Source organism: Balaenoptera borealis (genome assembly GCF_965194805.1).
Source record: "Balaenoptera borealis genome assembly, chromosome: 5".
Taxonomy (NCBI): domain Eukaryota; kingdom Metazoa; phylum Chordata; class Mammalia; order Artiodactyla; family Balaenopteridae; genus Balaenoptera; species Balaenoptera borealis.
The window spans coordinates 79,382,660-79,407,784 of record NC_138862.1 but is presented as its reverse complement, the minus strand read 5'-3'; the positions used below and the strand labels follow the sequence as shown (position 1 = coordinate 79,407,784).

The 25,125-nt window shown below is 39.5% G+C and overlaps 1 protein-coding gene and 1 long non-coding RNA gene across 11 annotated transcripts in view; one reads left to right on the top strand and one right to left on the bottom strand.

The window, feature by feature from the left end:
* LPP (LIM domain containing preferred translocation partner in lipoma) overlaps positions 1-25,125 on the top strand; it is a 694,560-nt gene that overhangs the window by 329,498 nt on the left and 339,937 nt on the right. For all 8 annotated transcript variants that reach the window (XM_082393255.1, XM_082393258.1, XM_082393259.1 and 5 more), the window contains one exon: positions 3,507-3,629. In XM_082393255.1, coding sequence (XP_082249381.1) covers positions 3,507-3,629 — 123 coding nt within the window. The remainder of the gene's footprint in view (positions 1-3,506; positions 3,630-25,125) is intronic.
* The window catches only part of LOC309629385, a 30,504-nt gene continuing 22,616 nt past the window's right edge, over positions 17,238-25,125 (bottom strand). For 2 of the 3 annotated variants that reach the window (XR_014245034.1, XR_014245035.1), the window contains 3 exons: positions 23,995-24,095; positions 19,655-19,946; positions 17,238-18,174 (listed from right to left, as the gene is read on the bottom strand). This is a non-coding gene — a long non-coding RNA (uncharacterized lncRNA). The remainder of the gene's footprint in view (positions 18,175-19,654; positions 19,947-23,994; positions 24,096-25,125) is intronic. The other variant, XR_014245036.1, reaches the window with a different exon arrangement.

The following is a 25,125-nucleotide window of genomic DNA, read 5'->3' as shown; positions in this document are numbered from 1 at the left end:
GGAGACTCTTCCTTATTGTTACTTGGCCTCGGGCAGGTCATTCAACCGTCAGGTGACTGGTAAGGCTGCAGTGACAGGGAGTTAAGGAGAAGACATGTAGGTAAGTGTGTAGGATTCCATTAGCTGGTTATAGGACTATGTCCTCCGGTGTGTAGTGTAAAGTGTTGAGAGTAGCAAGGAAGTTCCCAGATCTAAACGTGCTGTGGTAGTAGATGAAGCACCAAGAGAAGGGCTGGTGGTGAGACTTATGCAGGACTTCAGTTATTTGAACTGAGACATTAAGTAGAGAATCAGTGGTGAGAAAGAAGCCTATCCTAGTCCATAATGGGGATTGAAATGTAGGAACAAAGTTCTTATCAGAAGGCCAGGTAGGGCAGCAAGGGGGGTCTTGGGTGAAAAATCTCACAGCATTAGGCTGGAACTTGTTCCATGACATCAACCTAATATGAGAAACTGAAAATGGGGAGTCGTCCCAACTCAGAGGGAAGGCAGAATGAGGTCTTACATGCACAGGCTGATCGGACACTATAATTACTTGTTTCATTGCATGGCTCAGGGCAATTCTGTGACTTCTGAGGCTCCGTGGTATCCCTTTACTCAGGTCATGGGCAGCTGCTGTGCTGTCTGCTACAGTGGAGTACAGATGTTGAAGACCTGATTAAATCCTGTCTCTTTACTGATACCCCAAGGGAATACTTAATGAATGATGCTCCCTTTAAGAAGAAGAATTCAAGAGGGAAGAGATATGGGAACATATGTATATGTATAACTGATTCACTTTGTTATAAAGCAGAAACTAACACACCATTGTAAAGCAATTATACTTCAATAAAGATGTTTAAAAAAAAAAAGAAGAATTAACAATAGCTATATTATTCATGTTAATTTATAGTTACTGGTTGCTATAATTAATGCAATTTATGAAAATCATAATAATTATAGCGCTTTACAATTTAACGAGTGTTTTTCCCATCCATTTTCTTATCTGAGTCTTGTAACATCCCTCTGACTTCGGTAGGGCAGGTGATGTTCTCCTAGTTTTATAGGTGAGGAAACTATGGCCCAGGGAAGAATTTAACTGGACTCCAGTCCACCACCCTTACCAATATTTTGTGCTGTCTATGAGTATATGGGAATACAGTGATCAAATTCATGTTAATAATAATGTTTTATAACTGCATATAAGAGAATCAGGTTCACACAATTCTCAATTGCCTTCCATGACGCAACTGAGATCCTACCTTTCCTTGTACCAGAATCCATTGCCAGAATGTTCACATGAATTTTAAATTTTTGAGGGTCTTTTTTTCTTAATAAAACCACAGTATTTCATAGTTATTAATACTCAATGAAGTAAAGATGAGATCACCTCTAATAGAGGGATTAGCTCTTTGAAAACATCTGGTCCTAGGGCAGAGGCCCACTGGTCTTAGAGGCCTTGGTCAACTGGAAATTCAGACTCTGAGAGACATAACCAACCTGTCATTTCACTGTTTTCCCATTTCTGGCTGTGTAGCAAGAGGGCTGAGGAAAGCCTCTCAATTTTCACAAGGACGACCTTCAAATCTGGGCCATACAGCGTGAAATAGACAGACACACACAAGTGTGCACACACAGGCACACTGAGCCTTTTGCTTCCCTTTGCATCCACTGATCCTGCTGTACTTCTAGCTGATTTCACCCAAAAGATGTTGATATGGAAAAGGTTACGGGCTGGACCTATGGCAGAGTCTGCCATTACTTATTCATTTATTTACTCAAATTATTCATTGAACACGTTCACGGATTAGGCCCTGAGCAAGATTCTGGGGAAATAATGACGAGAGAAACAGACAAATTCCTTGCCCTCATGAAGCTTACATTCTCCTGGGGAGTCTGATGATAGACAGACAAATATACATAAAATATAATGTTAGATGGTGATAGATATTACAAGAAAAATAAGCAAAACAGGGTGAGGGGACAGAGTGCCATAGAGGGGTCATACAGATGCATCCAGAAAGAGAAAATGATGAGAAGGTTGTTTTAGATAGTGTGATTAAAGGTACCCATAGTTAAAGAGGGCTCACAAGAACAGATGCCACTGCCTACGGGGCAGGCAGCAGTCTTTGGGTTTGGCTCCAAGGGGCTGGGCTATAGCTTCATACACCTTGATGTTATCATCGTGCCTGAGATAGATAAGGTCCAGAGGGATTAACTCATGCTGGCTAAATTCACAATAGACAGACCAATATGCTAGATCCCAATAGAGATGTTTTATGCAGAGAATTAAATAGGTATAAGAACTCAGGGAAGGTTTTGGGAGCAAGCTACTAAGGGAAAAGAAACTAGTGGTCTTAATCGGAAATACCATTATGCTATCATTGTCTGAGCATCATATTCATTAAAAAGATAAATTTGCCTAGAGAATTGTAAGATTTTAATGCTAGCTTGTCAGGGTACCCTAGTTTTTGTTGTCACTGAGGAAACTCTGGTTTCTTGGTTTTCTTCTAAACTCTTCCAGACACTATACTGATATTTAACTTCCTTAGACAAGTTCAATAGAGTTAATTCAATTACACTAACTTCCCATTATTTCATTCCTACCGGGCCTTACTGCAGATTCACTTTGATTTCTTGATGGAGTCTTAAGAGACATTCTTATCACATGTCCATGATCGTTATTACATTGTCACCTTAAAAAATTACTTTAACTCACCCTGCTTCCAAATTCTAGGGCGACCTTTATGGTTCCTTTGTATTTCACTCTCTATTTCCTTGCCTTAAGCTCTAGGCAAACTGCTTGTTTTTCCTAAGCTTGCTCCCACTTCCTGGGGATGCCCTTGTGGCGGTGTTATTGCCCTCTGCTCGCTCCACATGGATTCTCAGTGCCGGTAGCAGTCGGTGCTCGTGCTAACATGGGACACTGACATATGAAATCCACAGATCCCCCGGTTCATAATCAGTGGTCACTGCCACATGCTTCCTCTGCAGCCCCTTGGCCAGGACCCGGAGCGGTCTTATTCTAGTTCACTTTTTAGAGGCATCGCTTGGGGCTTGCCATCTCTCTCTGACACAGGCACACCTAGTCCACTGATCTCACACTGATTCCATTCCTCCTCCTGGACTTAAGTCTCTCCTTGCCTTTTCCTGCTCCAACTAAAATGTCATCATTCTGTACAGTGGTTTCTGAACGTGGAATTTGCATTATGTCCCTAGTTGGATCTGCTCCTTGAGTGCAGGGATGGAGACATTTACTTCCTTTAACTTGGATATTCATCAAAGGAAATATCCTCTAAATAAGAGTATGACTTTAGGAAAATCACCTCATATATTTCAGTGTTCTTACCTGTCAAAGAGGGATAATTCTCCAGCCTACCTCACTGAGATTTTATAAAAGCTAAAAGAAATGAGGTGCAGAAAAACTTGGACCAAGTCACAGTATAACTTGAGAAATTTGAACTCAGATTGATACGGATGGAAACTGGAAATTTCCCTTTTTAACATGACTGTGTTGCTTCTCACAGGGAAATCCTGGAGGCAAGACCCTTGAGGAGAGACGCTCGAGCCTGGACGCTGAGATCGACTCATTGACTAGCATCTTGGCTGACCTGGAGTGCAGCTCCCCCTACAAGCCTCGGCCTCCACAGGTAAGAGCTATCTGCAAATAGTCACAACAGATAACCTGCACTTATCTGAAAGAACAAGCTGCTTCTTTTATCCCTTCCATTCTTTTTGGATTTTCTCAGAGTCAGTGGTCTAAGTTGTCTTTTTTAATTAGTTTTTTCTTTTTATTTATTTATTTATTTTTATTTTTATATATTTATTTTTGGCTGTGTTGGGTTTTCGTTTCTGTGCGAGGGCTTTCTCTAGTTGTGGCAAGCGGGGGCCACTCTTCATCGTGGTGCGCGGGTCTCTCACTATTGCGGCCTCTCTTGTTGTGGAGCACAGGCTCCAGACGCGCAGGCTCAGTAGTTGTGGCGCACGGGCCTAGTTGCTCCGCGGCATGTGGGATCTTCCCAGACCAGGGCTCGAACCCGTGTCCCCTGCATTGGCAGGCAGATTCTCAACCACTGCGCCACCAGGGAAGCCCTAAGTTGTCTTTTTATTTAATATCAACGTGTTAGTTAACAGACAGACATTTCTTTCATTGATTTGATTAGTATTTTCTTTAAAATAACCCAACAGTGTTATACACAAACGTTATAAAATTAAATCTCTTATTCCATTGCCCTGCTCTTTTTCTGGCTTTGTCTAAGTGGATATTTTGTTATATGTTGGTATAATCTTCAGAAATATGGCTTAGCATGGCTATGTTAAAGTTAGGGTGAGGGCTACATCTTTTCTAAGAAATTCCTTACGTTGGATATTGAGGCGGCTTGTTTTTTTGCTTGCTGGAAGTAACGCTATGTGGGGCATTTTCGTGTATATTTTCTTTGGAGCTATTTCCCTAACTCACATTTTTTTAGAGCGGGATTTCTACATTGGGGTTTACGAGTGCTTTCTTTACTTTTCTTTCCATGGGTGGTACATAGCTTATACTGGCACCAGCAGTTTGAATATATCAGTTTCTCCCCAATCTTACCAGAATTTGGTGACAGCAATTAATCTTTTTTTTTTTTTTTTTAATGCAAGTGGTGTCTTGTTATCAGTTCTTCTTTGTATCCTTTGGCTTCCTTTGGAGCATGGCTATTCTTCTGCACCTTCATTTATTATCTGCATTTTGGAAGCTGACCTTGCACTGCTTGTGGTCATTCCCTGCCTCCCTCCGGTCTTGAGAAAGTAACGGCAAATCAATTTCAGGGCTTGTGAGTCCTCAGAAGACAGCCAGCAGGACTCTGCATGCAGGTCTTGGACTGACACTGTTGTCACTGTGTTGTTTGACTCTCGTGTGATGTTTGCTTGACCTACAGCACTCCAGTTCTTCAACAGCAGCCTCTATATTCACAATGGTTCATTTCACAGATTAAAAGCCAGTCCTGCTTCTCTGCTGTCAGTCATTTCAACACAGAACTTCGTAAGGTGCTTTCCTCTTTAGACGTGTTCCCATTGCCTTTTCTAGACATACAATGGGACTGTCAGCTATGTAGGGGCACAAGGCAAAACACACTAGAGCTTAGCTCTTCCTTAGCTCTTGTTACTCTTGGCTCCACTAGACCTGTCAGTGGTGAAAATGCACTTTATTTCTGTAAACAATGTGCTGAGCTTCAGGTAGGTAGCATGGGCTGTGGTCTTTTGGCAGAACTGTTAGGAGGTTGAAAGGGAGAAAAATAGGACCGAGTTGTCATCTTTCAGGAGCCTGTAATATCCTAAGTTCAACAGTGGCAGATATATAGAAGCACAAGGAAAAGAGCGAGATATTCTTTTAAAGGTGGCAACATCTGAGAAGGTTCATGCGAAGATTCGCGCGTTCAGCTAAGGGATGGGTGGCACGGTGATGTTGGAAGCACGAGGGGAGAGAGAGCAGCCTGAGCCACGGGGCAGGAAGGTCCGGGCTGCATTCAGAGAACTGCAAGCAGCGTGGTGGCTGCAGACCAGATGAGGCCATGGAGAGCTTCAAGTGGGCTACAGGCCTGGGGGCTTCCTGCTAACAGCCTGTGGGCTTGTTTGAATGCCAGATTAAGATTTTGATCTGTCTTTTATAAATAATGGGGGATAGTTGAAGGTTTTCAAGCAGGGGAAAGCTATAATTCATCCTGAAAAAAGGAACATAGGAAATAAGACAGACTCTGGAAAGATGCAAGAGGATGGACCCAGGTCTCAGAAATGTTTTCCAGCAAACTGTAGTTTGATGTTAAGCATGTTTCCAATTGCACCCAAGCAAATACCTCAAGCCCACTTTCTCGGAACAGCAAGGCCACTGACTTTGCCCCTGGACTCATCCATTTTGTGAGTAAATACTTCTATGCCCTCTCCCCCTTTTTATTTATTTATTTATTTATATTTATTTATTTTTATGGTTGTGTTGGGTCTTCGTTTCTGTGTGAGGGCTTTCTCCGGTTGCGGCAAGTGGGGGCCACTCTTCATCGCGGTGCGCGGGCCTCTCACTATCGCGGCCTCTCTTGTTGCGGAGCACAGGCTCCAGATGCGCAGGCTCAGTAATTGTGGCTCACGGGCCTAGTTGCTCCGCGGCATGTGGGATTCTCCCAGACCAGGGCTCGAACCCGTGTCCGCTGCATTGGCAGGCAGACTCTCAACCACTGCGCCACCAGGGAAGCCCCCTCCCCCTTTTTAAATAGGAGTTTTGTTTGCTTTTTTTTTTTCCCTCCTAAATTCTCATACCCTGATATACACTGGGGAGATTCTGCATAGAGGTTTTTGCTTAATATAGCCTTCATCCTTTAAGACTGTGTCTACACATGCCTCCTGTAAACCACTGCATTTTAATGGGTTTATTCAGCAGCCACGTTTTTGTTTGAGCAATCTCACTGTGCACACAAACTCATAATCACTGATATTTGGACAGTGCTTTACTGATTGTAAAATAAAGCACTTTCACATCTATTCACACTTCAGTGAAATACAGATATCTCAACTCTGAGGTATAGATGGTGTGCTTATTTTGTGGATGAGGAAACTAAGTTAGGACATACGACTACAATGTGAGCACAGCTGGACCTTGAATTTAGACCTGTGTTTGATTTTTAAGTTCTAGAACCAGATTGAGGATATCCCTCAGAATGTTTTTCTTTTTATGAGAAAGCCATACTCAAGGGACACTGGTCAGTCACATGAGTAACAGTGTCCCTTGAGTATGGCTTTCTCATAAAAAGAAAAACATTCAAAGGGTAAAAAAAAATTCGGGCGGAGGGGCAATATAGGAGTGGGGGAGTGAAAGGTACAAACTATTGGGTATAAGATAGGCTCAAGGATATATTGTACAACACAGGGAATATAGCTAATATTTTGTAATAACTGTAAATGGAAAATTACCTTTAGAAGTTGTATAAAAATTTAAAAAATTAATAGTGATAACTCTTAAGTAGAACAGGTTGAGAATTCCACTTTTCAGCTGCCTGTTCCATTCAGAAATTAAAGAGTGATCCATTCTAACTTCTTTATTATTCTAATTTAGGAAAGCAAGAGTTAATTGGGAGAAGCAGCTCATTCTTCTGAATGATCTTTACTCTGGTGGAACTAAATTAGATGTGTTAGTATTTATTGGTTAACATAATTATATGCTGTGAGAACAATAATCACACACTTAAAATATTAGAAGTATGTGCTAAGAGAAGATGACGTCTGCAGTAGACTGTGTTGTGTTGTAATCAAAAGGTACTTGAAAAGTCCTAGAAATGTAGACTGTTACTGCCCAATTTTGATGTTTCCATTTTTGATCCAAAGCAAACTGCAAAACCTGTTGAATCACCTGACTGCTTAAAGTAGGCTAGTAGGTCTGTGATTTCTCATTATTCAAGAATGTGTTTTGTGCTTTCCCCGAACCCACCTCTGAATCACCTTTGCAAGGCTGCTTTGACTCATGGATTGAGCAGAAAATGATCATATAGGTGGAATGTTTGTACAGTAAGTGGTCCAAAGTTGCTCTATTCACATAACAAGTTTGAAAAATATCTGAGCTCTTGAAAATAGATTTTTATGGGGCATTTTCTTCCTTTTTTGAAAGGGGCAATTTCCACTCTCAGATTTCCCAACTTTATTTCTGTTCACTTATTTATCCATATTTTTATTTGGGAAATGTGGCTTCATTCCACATTTTCATTCATTCAACTAACATTTATTGAGATCCCACTGTGGATTAGGCATTGGAAATATACAGGTTAGTGTGTCAGCATGTTCTTGCTCTAGAGTAATCCTTAGTCTTACAGAAGAGACAAATGCATAAACAATTCAGAGGGACACAAAAGAAGAGCTTTGTTGGATGTGCTACTTTAAGTTATTGTGTGACTCACCAGATGTTGAAATTGTTGGGAAATCAAAGATAGGAATATCAACATTGTATTTTATACTTTTCTAGGGAAGTGTCAGGGAGGACTGCACAGAACAGGTAGAATTTGAGTTCCCTTGGCTGCATGTGTCATGGGAAAGGCATGGGATTCAAATGAGAGAATAACAGGAATGAGAAAGTCAAGGAATGTTGAAAGTGAATGCCTTGTTGGAAGAATGAGGTAGTTCAATTATGATATAGGGCATGTGGAATACAAAGTGAATGGCAGATGAAATCACAGGCACTAATTTAATACCTAAGTAGCCTTGATGCCCAAGGACTCTCTCAGTAAAAGGAGAAATTTTGGGGGGAGAGACGGGTAGCAGCAGTGTTTCTGGCTACAGTGGGTTTGGGGGGTAACACCTTTAGCAAGTTTTACAGAAGATATAAATTGTACATCTGTGCCAGCCACTGCCCAGAGTAATGCAATTAAACTACCTTAGTGTTTAGCAATAAAATTTCTGATCATTAAAAAATGTGTGTATTAGGGGGTGGTTTTAGAAAAACAGGTGTGAGAAGCTCGGAAGGGGTTGTGGGGTGAATTGCAGACTCAGTATGATCTGAGAGTATCACAGCTTAGATGTCATGTAACCAAACTCTTACTTTACAGAAGGAAAGTTTTTGTCTAGAGAGGGAAAGAGCATTGCTCAGTGAGGCTCAATTCGAGGTAGGATGAATGAATTTTTCTGTTTTGCTTGAACCATGATGTAATGGTTCCCTGTGGATGCTAAGATCAACCAAGGGACACCTTGGTTCCCTTTAGCATTTCAATTAGTTTATTCCAAAATATCTCTCTTTTGTGGTACTTTCCCTAAAATATGGCTTGGAAACATAAAGGAGTAGACAGATCAAAAACATAAAGGTAAACAGAAAATTTATGATAGTATAGTGTCTTTGAATTAGTATGTGTCTAGATCCCACCCATCTGGCTTTCTACTGTTAGTAAAAGTACAGCTTAGACTCTTGGGAAGAGCCACACGGGGGGTCACATTGAAATTCTCTTGATTCCTTAGAAGACAAAGGATAAATCCATGGACTTATCGTTTTCTTTCCCTTCTCTTGACAAAACCAGGCCTAGAGGGCTGGCCTTCTAATTCCTACTACAAAGCTGCCTTTTCTTCCCTGCAGTGAGTTTAGTAGTGTTGGAGCTGGTACCTAGGTGACTTGGAAGAACTTTCAGATATTGTATATTAATTGTAACTGGGGATTTAGTATTTTTGAATCAAATTTCTTTGGAATTGAAATTTTGCTATCCTCATTTAGATTAGTATGAAAAAATTTGGAGAGATTCCAGGGATAAGAATAGGGTTGGACCTTGTTTGATAGTCTAGGCTCCCAAGTTTGCCAATAAGAAGAGCACTGTCTTCTCAATTCCCTGTGATCACCTCTCTAAAAAGAGCTCCAGTTGTGTGAATTCTCCACATCACCAGTCTGAGCTTCCTTTTCTATATTTCTAAAATGGGCATGGTAGCTACAGTTTTTCCCCTTTTGCAGAGATACCATATTGTTCTAGAGTTACAAGAAGTAAGATGTTGGCTTTGAGCAACAGTCCACTCAATCCTTCCCATTTTTGTTTTGGGATTGCTAGCTTGTGTCTGGAGCTTACTTTGAAGCTTCAGGTCTTTGAAGTTTTGGGGATTATCCTTTCTGAATGCTGGTTGCGCTATCAGTGATATATTTATCTTTCTCATTTAAATCATTTTAAAAGTATTGTAATTTCTTAGTCTATTTGGAAACTGAGTACATACATGCTGTTTGGTCACATGGACACATCTCAAATTGAAATTCCAGTGCTGCCACACTGAGTCCCTTTCATAGAGCAATAATCTATGAGGCAACCTAAGAAATTATTTCAGGTGTGTCTGTGTTGCATGGAAGGCTTTTTGTTTGGAATTCATGTGGCCTGAGGGCTTGCAGGCAGCATAATCAGGGTGGAGTCTTATGGTGCCATGGATCTTCTATTCTCTTATGCTCCATGTTCTGGCTTGCAAAAGCCATGAGCAGCTGCAGGGGAGATTAATTAGGAATTAAATTTTTAATATTCCATATTATTTGTTGCAACCCAAACATGTAGGCTACTGGGAGATGAAGGCTGCAACATGCTGATACTGTGTGGTAAGATGTAGACTATCCCTGCAGACTGGGACTTTGCTGCTGCTTTGTTTGGCTTCTTGGGAATGGAGATAGGAACTGGGTATTATACTGTTGAAAAAGAGAAGAGGTGTGGACAGTGTCATTTCCTCTTCCCATATTCAACTGGGAAAAAATGAGGTGCATACTGTGTTTTGCTTAAGAAAGAAAAACAGATTTGTCTATGTGTCTGTACTGTCTGCTTACTAATAGTTTTCTCTGAGAGCTAGGGTCAAAGTTGAAATATAGTAGAAACCTCATATGTGATACCAAATGGAGTCCAATAAAATAATAGAGGCAAAAATACCATTTTAAAAGAACAGGGGATCTAATTCTTTGCAGTGCCCATATTTAGAAGATCTGGGTTATTTTGAATTAGTCTGTACCTGCCAGGAAACCTCAACATTAAGTAACAATGAGGTGGCGGTGGTGGAGCGGTTAGCTGACTCAGAGTTGCATGCCCTGAGTTTGATGACGGGCAACTGATTTTTAGATTGTATATAACTGCATCTCAGTAACATGTATACCTCCTCCTCCTTTTTAAGAAGGTGATGTTTGTGTCTTATATGACAAGCATAATAAAGTTAACTTTTAATCTTGTTTTGAGCACCATGAAAATGTAGCATTTTCAGAGTGGAACTTTAGGTTGAAGATCTACCTTGAATCGAACCTCTACAAAACTTTTGCCCCAAAATGCCCATTTTACTTGTCCCAATGTAAGGGTGTGCTCTGAGTATGTGGTGTAGGTTAGCTCCCAGCAGTGAAATAGGAGGAAGGTAAGCAAGGCAGCTGCTGCCGAGAGCACCCAGGAGAAACCAGCTGTGCTGGAGCCTAGGGCAGGGAGGGGGCGTCTTCTATGGTACCCTGGCCATGGTCCCTGGGGTAACCTTTAGCTGTGATATGTTTGCAAGACCTTGGATCAGAGATGATTGTGTTACATTACACTGAGTCACTCCATCCAGGCATTGGTTTAAAAAGAAACTCACAAAGATGCCTGTTGAGCTTCTCCATTTTACAGCAGCATTTTAGTGGAAATAATTAGCCTTATGTCCATGCAGACGCACACATCACATTTGCAAAATTAAAGAGCTTTCTTGTCAGGACTGGTTTTCTTATTTCTGTCCTCCTCTCCCACTGTTTAAATATCTATTTTGGTAGTAGCCTTGGTCTCAAACCCCATGGTTCCCTTTATTCCCTTCTTCTTCTTCTTCTTCTTCTTTTTTTTTTTTTAATTTAAAAGCAAATAAACAACAAAATACAAATCCGACTATATTTTTTACTCGAGATGATTAGATTTTACCATGGGAATATTGTGTTTTAAGAGCAAAAGCCGAATCTCAGATAAGATATTGTCACTGTTTTGTGCATTTTGACATCCATCTCCTTTATATGCCTTATAGCCAAACTAAAGTATAATGGTGATAACGATGGCCTCTCTAGACAGAAGGTTGGAGGTGGTTAATAACTAATCCTACATGTCACCATTTGTCATGGTGAGTAACTGGCCTGTCCTCTCCACAAAATACCACGTTGGAGTATAACTGCTAAGTTTCCTTTCACACTGTGGAAGAATTACCAGGAAAGTTACACATCGCCTTTCAGTGAATATATCAACTACAAATATGAAACTTTAATTTGTTATGTTTCATAATTTGAACATACATATTTCCAGTTTACATAAAACTACAAACTGGAATTTTATTGAAATAAAAGGTACAAATTGGTCACTTACTGCTGTTGAGCCAGTAAGTATAATTTTCATCCGTAAGTGCAGACAAGGCCACTTGTGAATTTTAGAATTTGACCTCTCTGAGGTCCCAGGCCCTCACCCAAACATGCACCTAATCTGTGCTGTCATATTGGGGTTCAAGACCACAGAATGGAACTGGATTATGTTTTGTTGTTCTAAATCACAAATTACTCAAATATAAAGTAAAAATTCTAGTAATTGTACCTCACGGAGTATACCTTACAGAGACAGTATAAAAGTGCATAATGCCTTAAGCTTGAACAGTAAAAATATAATTGTGTTAAATACCAGAGTATGAAGTCCTTGAGGCAAGATTATCTTTTCATTTCCTGGCAAACAAGAGACATACAAATTCATATGTACTGAATAAATAAGTAAATATTGCCATCAAATCTAATAATGATGTAAGGATTCACACCCTAGAAATCTGCTAGAGAACCCACTCCGGAATTGATATCGAGTTAGTATATGACATAGTTATAACTGCTTTCTGATTTTTCCATAATTAACAGGTATTTGCACCAATAAAAAATAGTACAGCTGAGGCAAATGAGTTTTATAAGGACAACTTAATGGTAGCTGCTGAATCAGCTAAAATTTCTACCTTTACCCCTGCACTGCCTTATATCACTTGAAGGCAATGCACTTGGTTGAAAAGATGATATTATCTGGGGTTATAATTCAATATTATAACTATTCTCTTATTATTGGGTTGATATAAAAATAAATATCAAGTTCTTTTCTGCATCCTCTAAGGAACTGCTGAAAAGAGAAGACCTTCATGTTACTCAGTGTTGCCTAAAACAAAGATCAACACAATCAATTCTTTGGATTCAATGATAGGAGACAAAAAGTTACCTGACTGATAAGCTGATATATGCTTCCTTTTTTTCGGAATAAAAGCAAAAGTCTGCAGAATTATCATATGACTTTTGCTTGAGACTCTATGGTTCATCTCCTTCCTTTACCACATTATTTCTGATACCTCCTGACACGATATTTGAAATGATATAAGTGTATGCCAATTATAAGCTATTTCACAACTAATTAATTGCCTTAACCTAACTTGTGCTTTTTAAATGGAAATAAACTTTCTATCTATATGTCCCTGTGAACATCCTTAAAAATATGTAAACTTCATACTTATTTTAAAGAGATAATTTAATTCTAAATGGATTCTTTGCTTATATTGATGGTAAACAGTGGATCCATTAAAGTAACATATTCTGCTTGTGTAAGTAAAATAAAAGAATTAAAGTGGGCTAAAGAGAATATTTATTTGTTCCTTTTAAGAAATGTGGTGTTTCAGAAAGCTTGAAGTACTAGTAGTGAGACATGTAAGCCTATTACCCGAATCATTTGTAAGTTGTCTTGAACTGTTTTGAATTCCATCTTGATATTGTACTACTTATATGAAAACACTGGAAAATGTTATTTCTCAGGTACTGCTAGAGGTGCAGTAAGGAGTCTTCTTGGCTCTCTCTGCCACCCAACCTACACAGAGTACTGTTTTATTTCCTAAATGGCCGATGTTAAATTGATCCTTACCAAGGCAGTCAAAGCCAGGGAACAGATTTTACAAATAGCATCCTGGATGACATAATATTCTATGTAATCCTAATTGTAGGGCTCTTTTCTCATCAGCCAGCCTAGCATAGCTAAAAATTATGTTGCTTTACTTTGTTTATAGGGAAGTCTACTTGTAGATGAGACCTCACAACCAGCGCATGGGGAAAAAAAAGAGGGAGGTTCAGGGTGGTGTGCTGGCAGCTGTGTTAGAACAAGTTTCCTGGAGTACCTTCTGAAGGAAAGGTGTGAATGGAGGTGCATCATTCAGCCATCACCTCTCCACCACACTGCATCATATCAATGGAAAAAAGAGAAAGAAACTATAAAATTTATTACCAAAAATGTGAGAATTCCCTGGTGGTCCAGTGGTTAGGACTCTTTGCTTCCACTGCAGGGGGCACAGGTTCGATCCCTGGTTGGGGAACTAAGATCCCACATGCTGTGAGGGGACCAATAAATAAATAAATATCCATTCTGAAAAAAAAGAAAGGAAAATCTTCATGGAAACCTGCCATGCATGTGCTGCTGTCTCTGCCTCAAGTTGCTTAGTGGGTGCGTCTGCCCTTAATTTATTTTAAAAAAAAAAAGCAAAAACCAAGAAACAAAAATGTGAGGAAAAGACAGAAATGTAGCTTGAAAACTGGGACTAGTAAAGGGTGGCTTTTTGAAAAGGGAAAAGCGAATTGAGAAGGTGGCCATTGTGTGTGTTTTACTAAGAGCTCTCTTATTCATTGATTGGTTTGTTCACTCATTTAGTGTTTTCTTTTGTTCACTGATTATAACTGAACATAAAATCTCTGTTGAATTGTTGAGTGATATTAAAGAAGACCCAAATAGGTGGAAAGATATTCGGGTTCTTTGCTTGGAAGATACAATATTGTTAAGGTGGCATGATCCCCAAATTGATCTGCAGATTTAATTCCTGTCAGAATTTTACAGTTATCTTCTTTGTAGAGGTTGGCAGGTGACATATAAAATTCATATGTAAATTCAAGGGACACAGAATAGCCAAAACAATTTTGAAGGAAAAAAAATGCAGAGGTTTACCCCATTTCAAAACTTAATACAAAGCTACAGGAATCAAGCAGTGTGGTACTGGCATAAAGTATACATATAAGATGATGGAATGGAATTGAGAGTCCAGGAATAAACCATTACATTTATAGCAATTGATTTTTGACAGGGGTACCAAGATATTCAATGGGGAAAGAATAGTTTTTTCAACAAATAATGCTGGGACAACTGGATATCTACATGTGAAAGAATGAAGTTGGACACCTCCCTCATATCATATACAAAAATTAACTTAAGGTGGATCAAAGACATAAATATCAGGAGTAAAGCTATAAAACTCTTAGAGGAAAGCATAGGAGCAATCTTCATGACCTTGGATTAGTCAGTGATACCAAAAGTACAAACGGCTAAAAAAATTTTGATAAATTAGACTTTTTCAAAATTAAACACTTTTGTGCTTCAAATGATACCATCAAGGAAGTGAATAAACAACCCATGGACTGGGAGAATTCATTTGCAAATCATATATCTGATAAGAGATTTGTATCTAGAATATATTAAGACTCTTACAACTCACTAAGAAGACAAATAATCCAATTAAAAAATGGACAAAGGATCTTAATAGGCATTTCTCCAAAGATATACATGAAGCTAATATGCATAGGAAAAGATGCTTGACATTATTAGTCATCCAGGAAATAATCAAATCAAAACTACAATGAGATACCACTTTACCCACACTAAGATGGTTATAATACAAAAGACAGACAGTAACACATGTTGGCAATAATGTAGTGAAATTGGAATTGTTATACGTTGCTGGTTGATTGTAAAATGGTACAGCCACTTTAGAAAAAGTCTAGCAGTTCCTCAAAAGATTAGACATAGAGTTATCATATGATCAAGCAACTGTATTCCTAATTATATATCCAAAAGGATTAAAACATGTATCCACACAAAAACCTGTCAGTAAATGTGCATAGCAGCATTATTCATAATAGCCAGAAAGTGGAAACAACCTAAACATCCATCATTCGAAGAATGAATAAACAAAATGTAGTATGTCCGTAAAATTGAATGTTATTTAATCATAAATTAAATACTGGTACATGCTATAACATATATGAATGTTGAAAATTGTGCTGTATGAAAGAAGCCAGACACAAAAAACTTCATGTAGCATGATTCTGTTTATACGAATAGGCTAATATATATATATATAGAAAGATTGGTGGCCACCAGTGACTGAGGAGCGGGGAGAATAGGGAGTGACTACCAGTGGGGACAATAGTTATTTTGGGAATGATCAAAATAGTCTGGAATTACATAGTGATATAAATATATTAAGGAACACTGTACATTTTTAAAGAGTGGATTTAGTGGTATGTAAATTATATCTCACTTAAAAGTTTAACAAATAAAGCTCTATATCGAGCAGTGTGCCTGGAATACATAGATAAAATTGTGCATGGCCTCCGCCTTAAAGAAGCTCACAGTCTATTGGGAGAATACAAACTGACGATTACAGCACAGAGTGTACATCCTAAGGAAGAAGCACATATAGAATGCTTCTGGAAGAGGAAGAGGTAGAACTCAGCCTGGATGTCGTGGAAGCTGTCTGTGCCTTCCATCCTTACTTGGATAGGAATCTCTGCAGATAGGAACAGACTTCTGTGCAGCTCCAGAGAGCAGAATAAAGCCTAATATTTAGAAGCCAAGAAAGGGAATCGGCAATACAGTATAAGGACAGTACCTTTCTACCAATAAGGACAGTTGTTCAATGCAGGCTGCCTCAGAAAATGGCAAGTTTGCCTTCATTGGAGCTGGTTGAAATGATACTCTGGCATTTACCAAGTGAGTTATTTAAACTCTCTAAAACCTCGGTTATTAACCTGAGTTAATAATACATCTCAGAGTTTACATGAGGACCACATGAAATAATGGGTGTGTGTATAATGTGTGGATACACTATCTAGCACAGAATGACACTGTTATTACTGTCGCTCTCACCACCATCATCATTATCAAATGAATTTTGGCAATAATGCCGGGAAAGAATTCAGGCAACAGATGGGAGAATTGGTTTGAATGATGCTAAGATTTTGTGGTACTCTCATTCTTGGTCACAGGGTTTGGAGTTTTCTGTTCCCTGATAATAAAACTTGGAAGGAAAGACAGACCTTGGTCCTATTCCAGGCCCCCAAATTGACTATTTCTGTGTCTAAGACAAACTACACAGCCTCAATAATGGTTTTGTGCTGTTTGCTATAATAGCTAGTATAGATGTGTGATTTTTAAAGAATTGTTACTGACAATAACCTTCAATGACCTTGGAAGATGGTCTTTACGAATATGAATAGAACTCAGATGAACACTGAGAAGGGCTATAGGTGAAACAGTGTGAGGGTGAAGCAGAAAGAGACTACTTCCTCAACCTTGCAAAAACATGTCATCTCTTAAAAACAAGTTGGACCACTTGGTTAGACCTCTGGAAACAATTATTTAAGATGTCTTACAAGGTCCAGAATTTCCATGACTGGCCAAGATATCACTACCTCTCTTTGGGTCTGTTTCAATATCTGTAAACTGGACTTGAGGAATGAGATGATCTCTCATGGTGTTTTTAGCTTTGAGCTGGTATGGCTTTTGCCCTGTATAAAAGAAAAAATATGTATATATTGATTTTTCTTTCTGTCCTTTTATTATTTCACTATAGACGATTTTTCTGTACGACTGGTTTGAAGTTTCTGGGAGTCATTATGTGCAACCAGAGGAAAGTGTCTGCAAATTGAAGGGCCAAGTTCATGTTTTTCAAGATAATGTGAACCCAGATTCATGGTGTTCAGGATGATTTGGAACCAGCCTCCTAGAATTTAAGATTATTCAAAATGCTGTATACTGTAGTGATTAAAATCATAGATTCTTGGACCAGACTGCCTTGAGTTCAAATCCCAACTCTACCATTTTCTGTGTGACCTGGGATCAGTCACTTGAGCTTTTTGTACCTCAGTTTTTTCACCTCTGTAATGAAGATAGTTACAGTATCCACCTCATAGGATTGTAATGAGGAATAAATGAGTTACCATGTGTAAAGCACTTAAAACAGTGTTTGGTATATAGTTAGCACCATTTGCAGTAGCAGATCTTATTATTGGGAATTAAATGCTCATGCCTATTTTAAAATTGTCCAAGTTGTTGCTTTTATGTAAAAAAAAAGATTGATTTATAAATTTGGTCTGTCATCACTATACAACTCTGAACAGATTATCTGTCTTACATAAAGCGGAAATCGTTCTTACAATATGCCAAAGAGTGTGGGTCTAGCTGTTCCTCAGCTTCTGTCCAGTTCTTTTGATTATTTTAGTGGCTTCTAATGCATGGATTCTAAAGCCAAAGCTAGAGCAAATAACCTTTCATCTGACATACGCATGAATCATCAACATCTATTTCTGTGGATTATAGGGTAATCCCTCTGATAACCAAATAAGGTTCACTTTAAAAACAAAAATCATGATTCATAGATTATCAACTTGTCACAATTTAATAAGCCTAGTATTGGACTCTTGGTATAGTTTATTCTCATTGTTTATCACCGGCACAGAGACTAAAGCGTGGACAGCTATGGTCAAGTTACTCTTCTTCTGGATGCCCTGGCAGGTTTGTTGAGAAGAGTGCTGGCCTCCACTCTCTGAATTTCTGTTGCAGTAGATCTGCCGTGATTCTCAAGAGTTTGTATTTCTAAGAAGTTCCCAGATGGTGCTGATGTTGGGACCGTACTTTGAGAACCCTTTAAAGCAAACATTGATTTGTCAGTCAAATGTTCTATAAGCAGCGTCCTTTCCCTCCTTTGTCTCACCTCTACAGCTGTATTCTCCGAAGGCTCGCTCTAGTGTCAGTAGCGGACACTAGCCTAATGTCTTCATTTTCTAGAGGAGGAAACCCAAACTCAGAAGTATTTCCCCCTGGTTACACAGTAAATTGACAGAATCTGGAAGATTTTTGTTTTTAATTGAGAACGATTTGCATCTCTAATTCTTAGACTAAGCATTTAGATTTAGAAAACTAGCATTCCAATTCCAGCTCTGCCATGTTAGGAAGTATGAATTTTAGTTGCTTTATCTCTCTGAACCTCATTTTCTTCATCCACGATATGAATACCTCCTCTGCTTACCATATATGGTTTTGTGAGAAGTAAATGACATACTGTGCATTAAAGTGCTTTGTAAATTATGAAGTGCTATACAAATATTTTTCAAACTCATTCCAGTTTTCAGATGCAATATCATGTTAAACATAATATATTTTATGATAGGCACATCATTCTCTCACTCATCTAGGGTAAATATTGACATTTGTAACTGATTTTGGGAGGAAGTAGTACATTATAAACCTGTCACCTTTTGCACAGGATATTTTTCATTTCCTTCCAACATTGATTTCTCTGCTAATCTGCTTTTAAAACTAAGCAATTAGAAATTGTCATTTAGCTATTTATGCATCTGAATACTTACATATATGTGAGATGTCATCATACACATATGCATGTACTATGAATTTTTCTCCTAGTATCCTTTTATGTAAGATACCTGCAAGTCACATTTATTAAGAATGAAATACGTGAATTGCTATTTTGCTTGAAATGAATCTTTTTTTTTTGCATTTACGTTGGAAACAGAACTGAGTTGAGCTAACAGAAATGGATTCTGCTCCCAGTTCTGCAATTAACCAGTTGTGTAAAGTCAGTCAATTCCTCTAAGGCTCAGGTCCCCATTTGTAAATGAGGCCAGATCTTACTCATTCCTTCCACTCACAGTGTCTATGGTATTAGAGTTATAAGGCAGCTTTTAAATGATATTTATCACCTTCTTGAGAAACTCTAAACAGAGTGTCCACATTGACCTGGATCTATTCTAATAGTATATTTTCCTTTTCATGCCTCAGGCCTAACTGCTGTTTGCATTTCATATGATGCAGTATAACTCCACCATCCCTTTCCTTCAGGGTCTGACTGGGTTTCTTAGGACTGTGATTCTGTTGGTATGATTGAAAATGTAACAAGACTGTGTCTTGTTTTGGATCCCCTGAGATAGAGATGCTGGGTGGTGTGGGTGGAGACAAGGCTTTCATGTTTTTAGTGAGTTTCTCCTTTCAGTGATATTCAGAGGATCTCCCTTATTATTAATGCATAGTAAAAAGTATTAGTTCTCTATTGCTGTGCAACAGATTGCTTAAAAATCTAGCAGCTTAAAAACAGCACACACTCTCACATTCTTTTTGTGGGCCAGGAATCTGGACACAGCTTAGTTGGACCATCAGTTCACAGTGTCTCCCAAGTCTGCAATAAGTGTATTGGCCTCAGAGTCTACAGTCTCATCTGAAGGCTCGATTGGGGAATGATCTGCTTCCAAGCCCAGCTGGTTGTTGTCAGCGGTTCAGTTTCTCCTGGGTTGTTGAACTGAGAGCCTTAGTTTCTAGCTGGCTGTTGGCTGGGGACTGCTGTCAGCTCCTGGTCATGTGCAGCTCTCCAACATGGCAGCTCATTACATCAAAGCATGGAATCTGAGAAGGCAAAAGGTAGAGCCTGCTCACCAGATATAAGTCGTAATCATGTGAAACCTAATTGTGAAAGTGATATCCCATCACATATACCACATTCTGTTGGTTAGAAGTAAGTGACTGGGATCAGACCACACTCAGAGTGAGGAGATTATGCAAGGCTGTGAATACCAGGAGGCAGGGATCACTAGGGGCCATCTTAGAAACCTGCCTACCATAGGAGAGGGTGAAGTAAGACTTCTTGTGCACAGGGATTTAACACAAACGTGAATTTGCTTGTGGAATCTGGTGGATGTGTGAGTCAAGGACAGAGGAGGCAGGTAGGATATCAAGAGAAGAATCCAATCTGGAAGGAATAAGAGGTAATGAAAGGCTCTAACAGGTGTAGGAGGATTTCTACTCTCTGAGAATATTCAAGCTGTGTGGGGTTTTAGAGGTCTTTTGATCTAAACACTTCATTTTCTCAAGGACTCCAAGGCTCATAGAGGGCCTTGCTCAGGCCACAGGGATTGTAACTGAGCCAATAGTTGGATCAAGTCGTCAAACCTCTTTGTCCAGATTGTCAGCATGATATAATGGAAACAGCTCTGGATTTGGGGTAAAAAGATGTGGTTTCATGATTTTTGATTTGCCTCTGAGTAGCTGTGTGACCTTGACTGATTTACTTTCTTAAGATATGGTTACTCAGTTGGTAACATGGAACTATCATTTGTCATGTATACTTATTTGTGTGTGATGAACACATTGACTCTTGTTTGTGAAAATTTCTTATAACCTATAACAACCTTTTAGAAAAAACTATGTTTTTGTTGAAACAAATGATGTGCACAAAACAAACACCCCCTTTTCCCAGAAAGGGTGAATATCAGTTCATAAAAATACAGATAATTTTATCTATTTCTATATCTGCATCAGTCATCTATTGGTACATGATAAACTACCCCAAACATAGTATTGTTTATTTTGCTCACAAATCTATAATTTTGGTACTGCTCCATGAGGATGGTTTATCTCTGTTCTGTGAAATATGGCTGGGTGGCTTGACTTGGGGGTGGAACATTCACTTTCAAGATATGTGACTATTGGTTGGCAGGTTGGTGCTGGGAGCTTGGCTAGAGCTGTGCATCAGGGATCATGGTTTCTCCCCATGTGGTTACCTCCACACACTACTTGGGCTTCCTTATAGCATGGTGGTTGAGTTGTGAGAGTGAATATCCCAAGAGAACAAGGTAGAAATGCATGCATTTTTATGACCTGGTTTTAGAAGTCACATACAGTGTCACTTCCACTGTACACTGTTGGTTAAGATAGATAGTCACAAAGACTCACCCAGGTTCAAGGGCAAGGGACATAGACTCCACCTTTTGATGGGGTTGTGGCAAGGTTCTACAATAGCATATGTGCAAGAGATACTGTTGTGGCCATCTTTGGAAAATATAATCTGTTGTATTGTACTGTACTGTATCATGTCATAGTTTATCCTATCATATTATAATGGCCTATGTTATATTTTATTGGTTTCCATTGTTGAGTATTTACTAAGTGCCAGACATGTAAGTTCTGTAATTCTCTTAGCGTTCACTTAATTTATACAACAACCCTATGAAGTAATCATTATTCTCATTTTCACAGATGAGAAAACCGAGGCACAAAGATGTTAAGTAAGTTACCTAGGGTCAAACCAGCTCACAAGTGGCAGAATTCAGATTCTAATCTGATCTAGTTCTGGAACCCATACTTTTAACCACTCTACCTGATGACTTCTATGTTTTTATCTATATCTCAGATCCTTGTCCATACCATGCTCTTACCCACACCTTTTCCATCCCCATCTCCATCTATCTACCTTAAAAAGAGTGGGTAGTTGGAGAAGCAGTATTAACAGGGAGGGATCACATGCAGACGCAGTACTGCCTTTGAAAGTGATGGGTCTAAGCCTGTCCCCAGGTGCTCCAGGGACCAATGCTAGGAGGCTCCAAGAAAAGAAACAACATGCCATTAGTTCCATCCAGAGATTGCAGTGGTCATGATGATTTTTCCTTTAATTTAAAAAGGCATATGAGAGTCTGGGGAAAGCCAGGGATAGCAGCTGAGTAAGAAGAGACAGATGAGAAGAGAAAATGGACAACAGGGGACAATATTGGAAAACTAAAGAAATTGAGAGGCATCTATCCTTGTCCCACCAAAGCTCAGCTACTTGGTATTCTGCCTGGTGACCTATCCAGCAAACTAAATCCTATACTGGAACTGGTTTCTATGTTGGAATTTTTATTAAAGTCTAGCCCCAAATTGAGAAAATTACAGCTAATTATGTATTAATTTGTATCAGTTTTTAAAACTTATTTATTCATCAAATTGTATCACTTCTTTATTCAAACAACAATTGTTAAGCCCCTGCTGAGTACAGGATGCTGCAGTTTAAAATCAAGGGGATCACAGTTCTTACTGTTCCCCATCCCACAAGGGACTTCTAATGTAGGAAACAGATACCTAAACAGATAACAGGGGTATATGACTAATACAATGAACAAAACTTTATGGATTCATAGAGGAAGGTGCTCCAGTCCCCTCCTGGAGAGGTCAGAGGAGGCTTTCCAGAGGTGGCATTTATGTAGATATATTAAGGAACTGGAAATAGTTCAGCCTGGTTGGAACCCAGGGTGTGTAGGGCAGATGTCATGGCATATGCCTGGAAAAGAAGGCAGGTAAATGTTAAATGTTTAAAAGGTAAACGTTTCTGCAAATGCATTCCCTCATTCTGTCTTCCTTTCTGCCTTATAGACACAGTGATGACTCAGGACCGGGAATCTCAGGCAACAGACAACAAACATACACAGTGTTACATTTCTCTGTGATCCCTCTATCTATCTGTCCTCAGTGCAAATACCTCATTGCCAATGACTGACCTAAACGCTGTCAGGATGGGGGCTAGAAAGTCATGTGTCCTATCAGGGTAAAATCACACCAGTCATAAGTCACTAGAGCCACTAGGGTCAACCTCTCCTCTCACATCCCTTCTTTATAAAGCTGCTGGGCCTGTCTGTAGCAGTGTCCTGTGGTAACAGTCATGATTTGGAAGTGCTTCACTGCACAAAAACCACATTTACTGTACAGTGTCTTTTTGATTATTTAGCCCATATAGGTTGTTAATCCGTCTAACATAAGATGAAATTTAGGTCCAGAAATATGAAATGTCTTGCCTTCATTCTCACGAAAAGCAAACTGGAGAAATCATTGCTTAAATCCATATCCTCTCTCTCCAAGTCCCAACACATTTCTAGCACATCGGTGGTCCTCCATAGTGTGGTCTCCGTTCACATGAACTGTGAGTTGGAAGTTGGTATATAAGATGGCTAAAGTGAAACAGCTCTGGTTAAAATATGGAGTTGGGACTCTGGAGCATTGCTGAGTGTCATCCTGCTTGCTCCAGATGCTGCCCTGAGGCATCTCCATCTCTAATGTGAAAACCAGTCCCATTGCACTGTGCTAATTCTTCATGTCCTTCCTTGGAGCCCTCAGGAAAGACCAAATGATCATTTTGTTTCTGAGGGTGGGATTAACAAGGGGTACGAGTCACTCACTGCCCATGTGGGGTCAGTCACACCATTTTCCCACTGATCCTACCATGAGTTCCTGTGGCTCAAAGCCCAGCCCATGAGAGAGTAAAAGAACCAGAAGATGATGAAGGCAGTTTGGTGTAGTGGGCAGAGCATGTGAATTCTTATCTTAATTCTCCCCCTAACTTGCTGAGGGATTTTTAGCAGACAAGCTATTTCCCTTCTCTTGTGCCAGCAATTCAATTCACAGATGAAGGATTTGGATTCCAAGTTCCCTCGGGTTCTGTTAGAAAATATTCCATGAGGCCTTCATTCCTTGAGGAAGATACATAGCTTGTCCTACCTCAGACCCCAAAAGGATCAACCCTAGTGTTTCCCACTCCCTTTCATGACCTCCTATGGTAGATACTTCAGAAGTGCCATGTTTCATGGATAGAGAGAGATTGGCCTGCTGAGTTGGATAAATTATCATCATGTAGGAATTAAGTACTTACTCACTTTTTGTCCATGTGTTGGGTCATTGGGTTCAAACATTTCATTAGACTTCCTGCCTTATATTGCTGCCTTGAATGTGGGGATAATAAGTGAGGAAATCCTGGGGGTGAAGAAGAGGGAGGGGAAAGGCAGAAAAGGAGAAGGGCTATGAATGTAAAAATTGCCAGCCACTGTATCTCTTGTCCTACAAGAATCAGGACAGATTTGACTCAGATCTAAAAAGCAGGAAGGAGGGCAAGGTAGACACCAGGAGGGGCATGGATGGTATTGATGGCAGAGCCCTTTGTAAAAGGCTACATGTTTCACCTTTCCTCTGTCCAATACTGCAATGTGGGAAGGGTCCTTGGAAGTATTCTGGATCAAGCCCCTCAGTCTTAAAGAGGAGGACACCCAGTCCTGAGCTGGGGACTGACGTGCCCACTCACAACGCTGCTGCACACTCCTTTCACAGGGTGGTTTGTAGAGAATGGCCTCCACTGGAAAGCGGTAGGTGCTGGGGCCAGGTGGTCCTAAGATGTCCCAGAAAACTGTGAGTCCATCTAAATAGTCATTAACAGGTGCTTGGTGCTAGGGGTGAGACCTAACTGAGAAGAAATAAAGACTCCCACAGGAATGGCAGGAAAAGAAAACCACGAGCTTAATATTTTGATAACAACAGGTGCCACTCTCATTTCTGGAATGTACTTAACGTGTTTAGAGCCCTTGAACTTATGAAAATATTTATGAGATGTTCCAATACAAAGCAGTTTCCCACATAAGCTGGATGTTGGTGGACAGTTGAAGAGAAGTCTTTGTTTTGTTTTACTCATTAATGATTCCATTTTTGTTTTGTTTTTTTGACTTGGAACATTAAGATATGGCAGTACTGGAATATACTATCTCCCCTCATATTTTAAAGCTCCATATTATTTTTTAAAAATCCAAGAAAGATATAAATTGATGAGGCCTCACTGTGGTAATTCTACCTCTCCAGATCCTTTTTTCTGATGCCATGGACACCATCTGAAGACATTAGAGGATGTCGACTTGACTGGTATCTCAGAGACCTGCAAACAGTGGTTTTTACAAAATAATTTTATGTAGTTTATGTATCTTTGGTAGCTCCAAGCCGGATTACCAGACAATTATGC